Raw genomic sequence first — 16,495 nt, 5'->3', positions numbered from 1 at the left:
CAAAAAGCATAACACTGAAAATTTCATCAAAATCGGATGCAAAATAAGAAAGTTATGACATTTTAAAGTTTCGTTTAATTTCACAAAACAGTTCTATTCACATCCTGGGTGGTATACAAATGAGATGACTGATGATGTCATCCACTCACTACATGTATTTCTTTTGTATTTTATGATATTAAATATTCTACTTTTCTCCTCCTTGTCAAGTGAAACAATGATTAATTCCTCCGTGAACATGTGTTATAGCTAGCATAGTTTAATACTATATGGTTCAGTCAAGTTGGTCCTCACTGTCAAATCTGTAAAAAATGAAAATTGTATAATTCAAACAATAAAAACCAAAAAAAATAGTGAGTGATGGACATCATCGACTGACTCATTTGCATGTCACTGAGTTGTGCACATCACTGTTTTGTGAAAAATAATCGAAACTTTAAGATTCCATAACTTCCTTATTTTACATCCGATTTTGATGAAATTTTCAGAGTAATGCTAGTTTGATTTTTCTCTATTTATTCAAATCAACATTTTTTCTGGGGTGGACTTGACCTTTGAATTTATCTTACCATAGCGAAGGTGAAGAAAGATAAAGCCTTCATTCATAACGTCATCAAAATCATTTCAGGTGCACCTCCCGAGATAGGCAAGTAGCTTAGTCAAGAGATTCAAATTTTATCGATCAAAATCAACACATATTGGATTATTCTCAATTTGACAAACACTTTTATTAACTATTACAGTGAAACGCAAACTTAAATATCGATTACATAAACAGATATAAAGATATATACATAGACAAGAGAGAGGGGAGAGAGAGGGAGAGAGAGTGAGAGAGAGAGAGGGAGAGATGTATAGAAATATAGTGGGCCCCTTACAGATTTTTTTAGTTAAGATACAGTAGTTAAACATGTTGTGAACCGTTAAGCACTGAGGTCACATAAACAAACAAAAAACATTCAAATCAATAACGTACCTCTTATATGACATAGATTATTGCTCAACATTAGAGCGGATAAGCTCTAAAAATCACAACAATTGTGCACATTTTGACTAAAGCATGAAACTTTCACAAGTATTAGTATATGCCGTAAGATTTATTTTAAAGATGGGAGGTAAATTTGTAAATGCCATTTTTTTGCCGTTGCCATAGCAACGGATTAATTTCTCCAAAATAACATACATTCCCATGTAAATGGCTAATAAACATAATAATTATAGATGACCAAAAAGATCATTTTTAAGCATCCAATTGATTACATATGAAATTTAGAAATATTCAACATTACTGAGATAGTTCAAATTCGTCCGTTGCCATGGCAACGGCTTGTTTTTTCCCAGAAAAAAAATGATAAAGAAAAGGTTGTAGAATCTTATTTATCTTTAATTTCCCCTAATTTTACAGTGCTTGATAAAGATATTTTGGTTGCTAAATGTATTAATAACATCTCAAGCCATTGCCATGGCAACGGCCGAAAATGGGATTTATAAATTTATCTCCCATATTTAAAATAAATCTTATGGCATATACTAATACTTGTGAAATTTTCATACTTTAGTCATAATTTGCACAATTTTTCGGCTTATCCGCTTTACTATATTAAGGTAAAATCAAATGTGTTTCTTTTTATTCTGATTAAAGATTCAAGATGAATCAAGATGTTGCAGGCTCTCGGCAGGGTGTGGACTCCCCCCCCCCCCTCCCCCCTCTCTCTTGTCTCCTCCGTATCTCTCATCCTTCTCGTTATTACAAGTGAAATATTGAATAATTTCAACAATTTTTAACAAGAGAAATGGTGTGTCGGTAACATCATCAACTCTCTCGCTGTGTTGTGTATAAATGTTTTGTGAAAAATGAACGAAAAATCTAAAATGTCAACCTTTTTTCATTCCACATCCGATTTTGATGAAATTGTCACTGTTAATCTTATTTGATATTTCTCTACGTTAAATTCAACATTTTCTTTTGTTGGGTCCTTGGGGTGCACTTGCCCTTTATTTCACCCTGATATCAATTAATAAGAACATTTCAACAATTCAAGAAGCATCCTTACTGGAAAGAACACAGTATCACACTATGTGTTCACATAGTGGACTATACAATCTTAATGTTGGGCAACATACTGTCCATACAACAATTGGTTAAAACTTTATCCAATGGCGGGTTAAACCAATAATGTGTGCTTTGGGTGAAAACTATACAGTATTGGTTGAAAACTACCCAGGGAATGTTGCCCAACATTTTAAGAGTGTGTGAAAATATTATTTACACTGTTAAAATGCTCAAATTCAACATTGTGAAATTTCAACAATGTGGACACCAGTCCTCGACAGTGTGACTGTACACAGCGTGTTCACATGGTCGACTATATGAATATGTGATTCACACTGTTGAAATACTTAAAAGGAAAATGAAACATTTGAAACAAGATAGCTTGTGTGAAAACAAAAAAATCAAAGAAACATTTGGCAATGCGACAAATATGTGTGATGTCACATGTGAACAACTTTCCCATTACTTTTATATGTATTTCACTTAAATTGCCTTTTTATCACTTCTATCAGTAGATTATGTATTCTTTCTATAGGAGGGCATGTGATACAGATTTTCAAAGAATATATTATGGATAAAGAGTTTGTATATTACCATAAGAAAAAGCAAAAAGATACATTTTGGGGGCATTTTATAGTCCATCACGTACAGAGAAAGTTGTTCACATGTGACATCACATTTCTTTGTCGCATTGCCAATAGGAGGATCTCCATAGCATTAGTGATCGCAATATACACATGCTCATAACTTTCTCATTATTTGTCTGATTTTTCTCAAATTTTCTTTGATCTTATTCTTTGATTTTTCTCTTTCCATACAAGCCCACTTGTTCCATAGGTTTCATTCCCCTTTCAATTTCACAGTGTGAAGGTGATTTCACATTGTGTTCCACACTGTGAAGATACTGTGGCACACACTGTAGGACACACTTAAAGATACTGTATTCTTTACAGTAAGGATACATAAAGTGAAAGTTTGGCGATAATCCGTCAGAGAATAACTAAGTTATTGAATTTTTAGTTTTAATTTTTAATGTCATATCTTCTAAATTCCGTAAAATGCTATTCCACAACTCAGCAGAAACTATCCTAAAACGAGCGAGCACCATAAATCCGAATCGGACCAGGGGGCCGTTTCATAAAGCTGTTTGTAAGTTAAGAGCGACTTTAAGAACGACTGGTGATCCTTTCTTACGCGCAAAACCAACGCTAATGAATATACCATTTATCAAAAGAAAGGATCACCAGTCGTTCTTAAAGTCGCTCTTAACTTACGAACAGCTTTATGAAACACCCACCAGGAGTGACTTGTCTTTGGATTACAATCTTCCTTGAAACTTATACATTTTTTCCTACGAGTTCATGTAGATAATTGTAAAAAGGATCTGTAAGGCCTGTAAACACTGAGATATGTCTCTATGATTGGGAGTCAGTTGAATTTATTGATCTGATATGTAGCATTCTTTATTGATCATTCAGTTAACAATGCTTATTCTAAACCATTACAGAGTATAACGCAATAAAATTAACAGTTTGTAGCTCATAGCAATTATGATCAAATAGAACTAAATTGGTGGAAGTATTTTCAAACTGCTTCCTTTCTCTGCTCTATCGCACCCATTCCAAACTGCTCCTGGGATAATTGCTCCTCGCTTAATTTCGTATAAGATGTAGGGTAAGGGTTGCAATAGGGTTAGTTAAGGTAAGGTTTAGGGTAGGTTTAGTGTTTAGGGTTGAAGTTGGTCATTCGATCAGTGTGCGGAATTTCGAGCGGAGCAATTGTCGCCGGAGCAAATGTCATGGAACCCTTGATACATCACAAGATTGAATAACCAGGGAAGTGGGAATTCCCACTTGTCTGGAATAGCGACAATGGGCAAATTTTGAAATAGTCTTTGCTACTATTTCCGAGGGTTTCTATCGGAAAGATGATATTACGTAATCAATATAGTTACATTCGAAGAAAAAGAAATTGTATACCGGATACAACGACTCTAGATTATCAGAAGATGTCGAAAGCAATAACGAGAGTGAGGCATTTATAATGATACCAACTTGTCCTTTGTAATTCAATTTTCAAAAGTAAATTTGGTAAGAAAGTCTGCACTGGCAAAGTAGTACATTTTTCTGAAAATAAAGGACATTAAGAATTAGCAATATTTCAATGCCCGTATTTCTATAAACACATTATTTCTCCAAAATATGTGATAGTAATAACTTTCTATTTTCAATTATCAAGAGTCCATAGTAAAGGTATATAAGCGTAAGTTTGCACTTACTAAATCAACATTACAGTTTACAGTAAATTAATTTTGTACATACGTGCATAAGTTGGTATCAATACTGCATACAGCATATTTTCATTTATTTTATGTAGGTCTGGATGTGTACAGTGTAGGACCGTTTGTGGTATTGCATTACAGTTTTGTAATTTCAAATTTCTGACACCCCTATCCCCCCCTTCCCCCATCGGCCCCTCTTCCGTTTTCTTCCTTCTTTTATTTACGTTTAAATTTCTTCAGAGGAAATCAAAAGAGCAATTAGAAATTCAAATTGAAGCAGATAAAGAAAACACAAATACGGGTAGAAATTCTGATTTCCCGACGACGAATATCGCTTGACGTCATTCTCGGTTTCGTCCAATAGGAGTCAGCTCCCATGCAAAGAGCGCGTATGATTGGTCCGTTGGCTTTGCTTACGTATCCAGCAGGAATCTGGCCATCCGTTCTATAGTTCAAGTCAATATCTCTGTGCATTTTTATGTCCATTGCCTAAATGGATGGGGGGGGGGGGGGATAAACAACAACGAAAAGCATGATTATGTGTAAAGGTCATGAAATAATATACTTTTTTTTCAGACCAAGACTTAGTATATGTAATTTGAATAGTAAACCGAGGGAATTCCAATTCAGAATGTTACTATAGCTACATGTAATTATTTCAGGATTTACACAACTTTGGTCTGTTTTCAGTGATTTATGCTCATTTTGGTAAAACGAAGTAGAAACATAATAATATCGTCTTTTATTTTCAAGTGTTTGTATTGTTTAATATTTCAAAGTTGAAAGAATAGTAAACCACCTACAAATAACCAAGAAGTTAAAGAAACACTAGTTGAATATAGTACATAGCACTAAATTCGAATAAACTCTCATAACGTCCAAAAAGAAAAAATGGGAGGCTCATGATTTCGGGTAAATGGTGGAGTCGTTTATAGATAATGATATTAACTGTTTTTTTTAATGTTTTATTTGATCCTCTTCATCCATAGTAAACATAACCATGGCCGTACGCAGCAGGGGGCAGTTGCCCTCCCCCCCCCCCCCCCGAAATTTTGAAAACTTGCATTTTTTACTGAACATTTTCACAAAATTCACCAAAAGAATGCAAGAAATCCTTTGATTCCACTTTAAAAAAGGCAAAAGCGCTCCCTCGCTTTTGAGTTTTTTTTGAAAAATTTTATGCATGCTGCCCCCCCCCCCCCCCCCCAGCGAAAAATGTCTGCGTACGGCTATGAAGACAACAAAACATCCATGATATAACGGATCACATAGTAAGATTAAAATGGCATATTATGTGAAACATATAAAATAGAATAACATAAGAAGACATCAGGGCCCAGTCTTACAAAGAGTTACGATTGATCAAGTCAATCGCAACTGTATGGAAAACCATCCATAACATTACTTTTCTACAAGAAATTTGCACAATCTCCTTAGTAAACAAAGAGAATCACACTAAATCTCCAAGAGGACGATGTATGAATGAATATATATCCTATCTAGAAAATATTTTGAACAAATTTGCATTTTAGATTTTGACGTGGCTGGCCGTCCATAGTTTTGTTTGATCGGATAAATCGCAACTCTTTGTAAGACAGGGCCCTGTTTGTTTACAACAAAACACAAAATAATCAGGCACTTGGCCTATGAAAAAAAACCATAACAAAACAGCTTTCTGCTTTTATCGCCTCTTTACGATATTCAAAATGGTGACCCACTTGCCAACATGCTTTGCATTTCCTATGCGCTATAGTATATTCAACAGTTTCAAATGATAAAAGAAAAATACAACAGTAGGAGAGAGTAGGTTTTGTTTCGTTGCATCGAAATCTAAATATATAGTTTATCTGACAGGAGCAAAAAGTTCAAAATAAATAAATTTCTGGGGATTTTGGACTTACAGATACCAAAGAGAACATATTTTTCTGAGAGGAAATGAGGAAGATCAAGTCAAGCAAAGAGTGTACCAACATTATTCAATAATTGATTAACGACATGGCAAGAGAAAAAAGATGCGCAAGAGTTTCAGGCGAATTTACAAAATTCACAACGTATATCAGTTAAATAGTGAATACGGAATAACCAAACATTGGTAGGAATCAACTTATTAAAAATCTGACATTGTAGAGCTCGAAGTCTTGTATCTATAGTAACACGTAAAGGTAATTTTAAAAGTTCTCTTACTTTGTTCTTGTTGAAAACCAAAAGTGTCATTTAATCGTGTATATACTTTCGAAATTGATGGATTGTTTTCCTTCAGAAAAATGAGTAAATTATATATTTTGGTACACCTATTTCTTCTCAAGTAATGCCATCAATAGTTAAAGTTGGGATCAATGACATGTTATCGACAATGGGATGAAAGTTTTGAGATAGGAAGAGTGATTTCCATTTTGATGGCATAAACTTGTAACAGTCAAGAAGCAAAAAGTATTCGACAAAAGTTAAACCCTTACATGTGCTGCATGGGATTATGTTACGTTACATATTGATAACTGGACATTTTTTCAAATTACATTGGATATCTTCCTCAACATGAAAAAACAGAGGAACCGTATAATTGAGCGTTCAGATAGAACACTTTTATAACAAGATAATTTTTTTATTCTTTGATATATATTTGTTTAATTCTGTAAACTATATTTGACCGTGAACCTATATACGTTTAATACTACATGTAATTATCTTTACCTGTTCATGATCCTGTTCACGTCCCATAAATTCAATTGATCGATCTGACATTTCTTTCATATCCCCACTCAGAGACGATGCATAGCATTTGTGTTGATCAAGGATACTGATAAAAATCACTTCCTGAAAAAATTATGATAACATTAAAGAATGAACTTGCATAATTATGCATAAAGAAACTTCATTCATGAATCTGTTATTAGTGAAAAGATCATTATCATGCACACATTGTTTAATTCAAACTTGTCTTCCCGGTGCTTATATGCTTGTTTCCCCCGAGTTCCCCCCCCCCCCCCAGCTCCCTCTCCCTCCCTCTTTCCCTCTCTCCCTCTCTCTCTCTCTCTCTCTCACACTATCTCCTTCCTCCATCTTCCTCTCTCTCATGATTCCTCCACCCCCACCCTCCCTGATCATGCTGGTGACATGTCTTCATTATACGTGGCACGTACTTTCTTCCATCCTGCGCATGATCAGAGGAAGGTCATTTGTACTAAAATGACATTGTGGTTTAAAATCTAATGAGATAAGCACCAACTTTGATGTCCTGATTATTCATATATTCTTTTGAATTGTGTTTTTCATTCACATCCACAAAGAGCAACAATGAGTCCACGAACGACTGGTATTTCAGAGTTTGTCAAGTACATTGTACAGCATGCCATAATATGCATTCAAAGTAGAAATACAACAAATACCTTCATTGAGGTTTACTGGTGTACTATTCTAGTCACCTGGTCTATTCAATTTCTTCATCCTGCTATGTAAGGCATGCATACGTAATATCTTGCTTTGAAATCTGCCTGTCACAATGAAATAAATGAAAGGTCATTTGACCAAAATTGTCCATAAGTAACTACAAACTGGTCTATTTCTAGTCACTTCAGGGGGACGAGACTCTACGATGCTGTACAAAATATGGAAACTAGAAGGGAGAATACCCCCCCTCCCCACCCTACCCCCGGGATTGCCGTCTTTCCTTACCCTGTTGTAATCAATGACAATGGTTGAATTGAAGAATTGCCCGGATGCTCCTGATGGTGTCTCAGCCTGTAAGGTGTTTGAGCTGTAGTCATACCATGTTGTCTGCATACCAATCTCTTCATCACCCTTCATGATCATCACATCCATAGCCTATACAAGTTTATAACAACGGTGTTATTTTACACTGCACAAATAGTGGTGTGATCAAACCTGGGGGTGTTTCATAAAGCTGTTCTTAAGTTAAGAGCGACTTTAAGAACGACTGGTAATCCTTTCTTGTGGTAAATTGTATATTCATTGACGATTTGGTTAAACGCGTATTAGGTTCATCAGTCATTCTTAAAGGACAAGTCCACCCCCAACAAAAAGTTGATTTGAATAGAAAGAGAAAAATCAAACAAGAATAAAACTGACAATATCATCAAAATCGGATCTGAAATAAGAAAGTTATGACATTTTAAAGTTTTGCTAAATTTCACAAAAAAGTTATGCTCAACCTGGTGAGTATGCAAATGATGACATCACCCACTCACTATTTCTTTTGTATTTTATTATATGAAATATGAAATATTTAAATTTTCTCCTCATTGTCATATGAACAAAGTTTAATTCCTCCCTTAACATGTGGAATTCGGTTGTTTAAACATTTTGTGGTTCAAATAAGATGGTCATAATTGTCAAATCCGTAAAAAATGAACTATTGTAAATAATTCAAACAATAAAAAAAAAAAAAATAGTGATTGGGTGACATCATCGACTCTCTCATTTGCATGTCGCTGAGTTGAGCATAGAACTGTTTTGTGAAAAATAGGCGACAGTTTAAAATGTCATAACTTTCTTACTTTCCATCCGATTTAATATATGGATTTTCCCCAAAATTTCAGTACTCGTTAGAGCAAGGATTAGAACACTCTGACTTTAATCCATATATCCACTGGCACCTCAATTGAACAAAAAGGCCCATAAAAGCGATATACATCCAATGATGATGGTGATGATGATGGTAATTATGATAATAATAACAATAATAATAATGAAAATCTTAACAGTTTATATGGCATTTAGTTTCTAACCTTGAAGAATTGACAGTTGAGATATCGTGTTTGTTTCATTGCTTTTTCATCTCGTTGTTAGTCTTATGTTTCATATTTAATTGATTTAGAGAGAAATATATCTTCCTTACAGGCCTCGTATGTATAAAATCACATAATTTCCTAAACATTGTTTACCTTGCTAGAAGTCATAGCTTTGGAACTTGCCCCTCCATCCGTGATCATGCACGAGTTCGAGCCTCTTCCGTAATCACCCCCGGCTAGGATAGCTGTAGCAACGATCACCCCAACGGTAACAATGATAGAGACAATGATGGATGAGATCGCATGAAGTTTAGCTGGCTGAGAAGAATATCCAGAAAAACGAGGTGAAAAGAATTTTATCGAACCAACAATGATGATATATCTTCTTCGTCTTTTTCTCTTCCTCCTCCTCCTCCTTCTTCTCCTCCTTCTTCTTCTCCTCCTCCTTCTTCTTCTTCTTCCTCAAGTTCTTCTTCTTCTTCTAGCTTCTTCCTCCTCCTTTTTTTCTTCCAATTCTATATCATCGCAAAAAATGTGTACCTCCCAAAAATAAACACTAAGGCCCGAATTCACAAAGGTGGTTTTTGTAGAAACCATGGTTTCTAAAACCCACGGTTTCTAAAAACCATGGTTTCAAACGAAACCACCTTTGTGAATTCGGGCCTAAATGTTCGAAATCCAAGATAAATAGAAGAAAAACATTTTTGACTAGATAATTGTCAAATGAAATCACCTCTGAATCCATTATCTTCTCGGATGATGACATAATCAGAACAATGAAGGCAACTCTGGTAAGACCTCAACAATGCACGTATTGCTTGATGTGTGTTGATATGCTTACACCTCAATGGAGAGCCTCTGTTGACTGATGTTCAAATAAGGAGTTATTTCCAACTAATTTATATAAATTAATTGTATTAATTGATTAAGAAGGGGATGTGATTGGTTGTGAAACCATCTCCTTATGAAACTTAGGAGATCAATCTTGATAAAGCTTAGAATGAAACAAAGTCTGAGATAAATAGCTTACTGAGAATAATGATAACTCATTTATTTATTTCGAGAGATCTCAGTTGCTCTAAAGTATAGACATTTATGACGATTTATATATCAAATTAAAGCTTAAAGAATGAAGAGGGCAATGCTAAACTTTAGTGATCATAAAGATCATTTTTAAAAATAGTATAACGCCTCTAAGATTGATACGAACCCGGAAGGATTTGATGATGACGTCATTGAGTGTCTAAGCTGGGAGAGCAGAGTGATATGTCTACGTGCTGGCTACAGATTCAAACCGAGACATTCAACAAATCCCACAAAGTCTCACAATGAAAATACAGAAAATTGATAAACAAGAGCATACATGTACATGATGATATATGAAAAAATTTAATGAATTTGATGTATTTAAAATGAGTTTCAAAGAGGCCTACCAAATATGTAATAAACTTAGTTTTATTCAACCGTAGGCCCTACGTGTCGGTGTCATCTATCGTCATTTTTTTTTCAAGGCAAAATATCTCCTAATCAGTCATTCCGGTCCAACTTAAGAAAGAAGCATGACATTTACATTAAATATACAACATGAAGTTTTTTTTTTTTCTGCCATGAAAATATGACGATAGAGGAATGGGTTTTCTAGCTGGTTAGCTCACTGCGCAGGTTGCATGCAGTGTGCATGCACGTATCCCAGCTGAGCAGCCGGGAGTCCCGGAACCAGTGTCATAGAGCTGTTAGTTAGTTAGTTACGAGCCACTAAAAGAACGAATGGTGATCCTGAAGTGAGATAGACCTATCTGATCAAATTCCTGAAGCTCTCACCAGAAACAATTAGCGTTATCAACAAGTTAAAACAAGTTATAAAAAATATGTAAATCTAATTAAGTCGAATATCTTGATTTTAATTATTCTGTTATGATTATCAATGTCCAGCATGCACGCGAGTAGTTCTGCCCTCTCCCACTTAATGACGTCACGAAAATCCGCACGTTTAGCGACCTAGGTCGAAGCGGATTCTTCGAAGGGCATTTAACAAGTTTTAAAATTAGGATATCTACTCTCCAAATAAAAAAAAAATATTGGAATAGCGTGAATATGATCTCCATGCAATTATTGGTATGCATAAAGGCCATTTATTTAGGACTGTCACTCTGTATATTTGTCAGCCGGCGTACATTCTGGGGGGGTGTTTCATGAAAGTTGTCAGCACTGACTAAATTGTCGGTGCTGACAGTTTCAGTGAAATCCTTGGTTTTGATTGGCTGTGAGGCACTTGCCTCTGACTGTTGCTATGGTAACTGTCAGAGAAAGCCAACTTGTCAGTGCTGACAACTTTCATGAAACGCTCCCCTGATGTGCATGTTTTCTCACTTTCTTTTATCATGCATTTAGTTGTCTTAATTTCGTTAACACAAATTAAAATGTCAAAAATTTGAATTATTTCATCAAAGATTTTTTAACAAAATGCAAATTCTTGATAACAAGAAACAACATGTTATCAGAAAAGGGCGATATACGTCCGTCGGTAAAAACGTTCAAAGGAGCGTTTCATCAAAGTTTAAAGGGATGCTCCGGGCTGAGGTGATTTAGAATATATATCGCCCTTCACGAGGGCGATACTTTCACCAGCAACTCTACCAGCCTGTCTCACCAAATCAAGGGCAACATCACATGCACTACCACTTATGTTGTATATCTCATCACTTGCAGAGTTTGTAGGGTACAATAAATAGGGGAAACCAAGACCACACTCAAGAAACGATTCTACGGGCACAGATCCACCGTCAACACAGCAAAGCTGGACACTCCAGTTGGCCGCCATTTTAACCTCCCCAACCACTCCATCACTGACATGATGCTACAGGGCATCGAATCTTTAGGTACCCGTCCTGACTCAGTCCGTACTAGCAGGGAGAAGCTCTGGATGAGACGACTTCGCACCACCCAACCTCATGGCCTGAACATTCAAGAGGGGAACGACTGATTATTCTTTCATATCCACTTTCAATTTATATATACATATAATTTTTCCCCTCAGCTCTTTTGAATAGTTACATTATAGTTTCTTCCTCTACTTTCCTCCCATATCTCATACAAGCTCAGCTCCAATTTTTCCTTCCTTATTCAGGCGATATAATAATTATTATATATATTTTTTTGTTTCTCCACTCACCTCTTTTAGATTTACCACATTTGCTTATTTACATGTATACTATGGTTTCTTCATAATACACCCCCTCTCTTCTATATTTGCTTTTACCTTTTTAGGCAATTTGCTTCCTCTTTTTCACATATACAGGTTTTTTTTTTTTTTCCTAATATATAGTCTTATGTTTTTTTCCCGTCACACCTAGCGGATTACAATATCAGTTACACCATATGTGTATTAATATTTTTTCATATACATTTCTTTTTTGGATATATTCATATACATATAGGAGCGCCTTGAGCACCTAACAAGGTGGATATGTGCGCAATATAAATACCCTATATTATATTATCACTTATAGATACATATTTACACTTACCTTCTCTTAGTTTGTTTAATGCTTTATCATATATACTTATGTCTTTTGCACATTATCAGTTGTTCCCCATTCTTTTCCTTTTCCCCCCACTCTTATGCACCAGTTTATTATGCCTTTCTTTGTAACCTGTTTGACCCACCTCTCACTAATTCTCTGTTATTCATCCCATTATCACTGTTTTGTTCCAGATCCTGTTTGATGTTGCCTGCCTCATTATCTTAATCCCTCTTGGCTTGAGGCTTTTTACTGGCCTTACTTACACTAACTTCCCTTTGTGTCTGCCTACTCCTTTTCTTTCATCCCCTTCACTAACCTGATTGGTCTTCTCTACTCACTAATGTCCCTTTTGTCTCCTTGTTTCTAGTGTTGCTGTAGCTTGTTTGTGGTCTATATTATGGTTGTTCCACTTTATATGTTTGTCATTTTGCCTCCGACGAAGATTTTGCTAGGATCGAAAGCTTAGGCCCCTTTTTGACTTTCGAATATATATCTCAATAGATAGAATAAAATTCAAACAGCAAATTGCTGAAAATTTGATCAAAATCGGATAACAAATAACGAAGTTATTGAATTGTAAAGATTTGCATTATTCCGGTGAAACAGTTTTAGGCATGTCTTCATATATATTCATTAGGTGGGCTGATGATGTCATATCCCCACTTGTTCTTTTGTAGTTTAATATATGAAATTACGTTTATTCAAAAAAATTCTACCAAAAACTAAAACAATTGGATTGACAGCTGATTAAGTGCATTAGTTATTTCTTGCTGCAACGTATTTCAATATAATGGAGACACATCATTTACAAATTTATGAAAAAGTAAACAATTATGATTTCATGTAATAACATAACAAAACGAAAAGTGGGGATGTGACACATCAGCCCATCTAATGAATATTCATGAAGACATGCCTAGAACTGTTTCACCGGAATAATACAAATCTTTAAAATTCAATAACTTCGTTATCTGATTTTGATGAAATTTTCAGCATTTTTGTATGAATTTTACTCTATTTATTTACTCAGCCCGGAGCATTCCTTTAAGTCCTCCAGATCTTACACATTTCCTTGATTTTTATTGGCTATAGAATCGCTGTTACTGTGATAAACCAGTCCTTCAATGAAATGCTGCCCAGGTGATGTAAAATTCCCTTCATGTTTCGTTGAATGTAATATTCAGATGAAAATTATTAATCTTGATTTAACTTCGCAAGAAATAATCACTTTCTTGAAGATTTTCGTGATTTTTTCATTCGATTTAACTACATGTAGTTGATATGAAATAATATTAATACTGATGAGAATTCATGGTAATATTTTGATAGAATCGTAAATTCTGCTCATATAAACACACACACACACACACACACACATATATATATATATATATATATATATATATATATATATATATATATATACATATATATATACACACACACAGTGGCGGACCGTGACCCGGAGGAGAAAAAGCATTGGAGGGGCACTGTATTGTTTGTGAACAATGCTGTGCCCCTCCAATGCTTTGTCGCCCCAGGGTCAAGGTCCGCCACTGTGTGTGTGTGTATATATATGTAATATGTAGAAAAAATATGTGTAATGTACCCGATAGGCGATAGCCCCCCCCCCCCCCTTCCTTTTGGTATTGGTATTGGTATTTATTTTCCATATCACAACATTAAAAAAAAAAAACAAGGTAAATGTATGTACAAAATAAAAGTGAAAGGTATAGTGAAATGGCTGGAGATGCCCACTCAGCTTTGTTAATATAACAACGCTGTTCTTCCCTGGGGTCCAGAGCATACATAACAAAAGAATACTGTACATGACAAAAAGAAAAACATGGTTTAAAATCCAAGCAAAATAACCACAGAAAGAAAAAAAAAATAATGGAAAAAGAAAACATTGTAAGATACCCCCACCCCTCCCCGAAACCTGCCCTCCACCCAACCCTACGCCCCACCCGCCTTGTCGCACTATTCTTTACAGATCAGGACAAGATTGATTTTTCTGATTAAGATTTTTATAAAAAGTATATAGGCTATTTGATGATTTAATTGTATAAGGAAGGTCATTATATTCTCGCGATCCTCTATATATAAATGTTCTTCGGCAGCATTCACTCTTGGGTTTGGGAATTTTGATATATCCATGTGATCTTAGTGAATATGAATAATTGCAATATTGGAAAGACTCTTCGAAATAACCTGGAGCTAAGTTATGAAGCGATTTGTAAGCCATTACATTCAAATTTATTTTTCGCCTAGATTGCAGAGATTGCCATCCCAATTTTGTGTGAACGTCATTGTTTGAAACGTGATTAAATGGATTTATCTTTAGAATGAGACGTCCGGCCCTATTTTGTAATTTTTGCAAACGGTCTGTATATTTTTTGCTTGCTGAATCATAGACAATATCAGCATAGTCGAAAAGTGGGAGAATAACAGACTTGTAAATTATCCAGATTGGATACTGATATTAGATATATAAGACGGGCCAGAAAGCTTACTACCTTACTAATTTTTGAGCACATTTCATCAATATGTATATCCCATTTTAGTTTTGTATCAATATACATTCCCAGATATTTAACACTATTTTGTTGATTGATACGTCTACCAGATATGGATACATTAAAAGTGTTACATTTAGACAGCATTGCCCCAGTCTCAAATAACATACAAATTGTTTTTTCAACATTAAGGCTGAGTTTGTTACAACATAACCAATTGTAAATTTTACGTAGGTCAAAATTAATAGTCTTTTCAATAACATCAATATTTTTATGAGAAAAATATAACACTATATCGTCTGCATAGAGATGCAAATGACAGTTTTTTACTTGGGTTACGAGATCATTTATATAAATTGTAAATAAAATTGGTCCAAGTATAGATCCCTGAGGAATTCCATAATTTATATATGATATATTTGATATTGCAGAATCTATATAAGTACACAACTTCCTATTATACAAGTAGCTTTCGAACCAGGGTAAGGCTTCCGTCGATACGCCAATTCTCGAGAGTTTTTTAATAAGTATCGACGCATCTACGGTGTCGAAAACTTTTTTCAAGTCGATGAAAACAGCACCAGTATAAATAATAATACATACGATTTATATAGCGTCTTTTCCATTTTGATTAAATGCTCAAGGCGCTTAGAAGAGAGCATAACATAAAGCAAAGAGAACTAAGAGAAGTACAAGAAAGGGTAAAATTAAAAATGAGGAAAAATGACTGTCTTCAAACCTAGTACCTGCTGGTGAACAAATGCAATTTTAGGTTGCAGAGTTTGAGTTTTTCAGCTCCTGTGGTAGTGAATTCTACAGGGCTGGTCCGGCATGAGCAAAGGCTCGATCGCCCCAGGATTTTTTAGATAGTGGGATATGCAAGAGACTAGATTGGGATGATCGCAGTGTGTGTGCAGGTTGACAGCGGTGTATAAGAGACTTGTTGTAATCGGGTGCGGATCCATTGATGATATGATGAACCAAAAGTAGAATTTTGAAAACTATGCGATCCTTTATGGGCAACCAATGGAGGTCGTTAAGAACAGGAGTGATGTGATCGTGTTTATTTGACAGAGAAACAATGCGAGCTGCTGAATTCTGAAGTTTTTGAAGTCGGGAAATTTTAGAGGTATATTAAAGAGAAGACTATTACCGAAATCAAGACGTGTGGAAATGAGTGAGTGCACAAGTTTCTCTGTTGCAGAACGAGTTAAATATTTTCGAATGAAACCAATGTTGCGCAATTGATAGCGGACAGATTTACAAATACTTGTGACCTGATTTGACATTGACATTTGGGAATCGAAAATGACACCAAGATTGCGGCATGAATCAGAGAGAGGAACAGGATTACCGGCAATGAAAATGGAGTC

The 16,495-nt window shown here is 35.2% G+C and overlaps 1 protein-coding gene across 1 annotated transcript; it reads right to left on the bottom strand.

Annotated features, from left to right (window-relative positions):
- Positions 1-3,468: 3,468 nt before the first annotated feature.
- LOC129276819 (uncharacterized) lies at positions 3,469-9,941 on the bottom strand. The gene is made up of 5 exons (XM_054913223.2): positions 9,816-9,941; positions 9,236-9,400; positions 8,007-8,156; positions 7,026-7,148; positions 3,469-4,823 (listed from the first exon to the last, which is right to left on the bottom strand). The coding sequence occupies exons 1-5, from the start codon at positions 9,846-9,848 to the stop codon at positions 4,593-4,595; spliced, it is 702 nt and encodes a 233-aa protein (XP_054769198.2). The 5' UTR covers positions 9,849-9,941; the 3' UTR covers positions 3,469-4,592.
- Between the last annotated feature and the right edge of the window lie 6,554 nt (positions 9,942-16,495).

This window comes from Lytechinus pictus, chromosome 14 (genome assembly GCF_037042905.1).
Source record: "Lytechinus pictus isolate F3 Inbred chromosome 14, Lp3.0, whole genome shotgun sequence".
Classification (NCBI taxonomy): Eukaryota; Metazoa; Echinodermata; class Echinoidea; order Temnopleuroida; family Toxopneustidae; genus Lytechinus; species Lytechinus pictus.
Note: the sequence above shows the minus strand (reverse complement) of the source record. Positions and strands in the feature narration are given on the sequence as shown.

Bases quoted from the DNA above. Each gene is read 5' to 3' on its own strand.
- LOC129276819 (XM_054913223.2), bottom strand. From the start codon at position 9,848: ATGTCATCATCCGAGAAGATAATGGATTCAGAG. The intron at 8,157-9,235 runs GTAAACAATGTT...AAACTTGTATAG, and splicing joins AAGCTATGACTTCTAGCAAG to GCTATGGATGTGATGATCAT. The intron at 7,149-8,006 runs GTAAGGAAAGAC...TAATTTTTTCAG, and splicing joins TTGTCATTGATTACAACAGG to GAAGTGATTTTTATCAGTAT.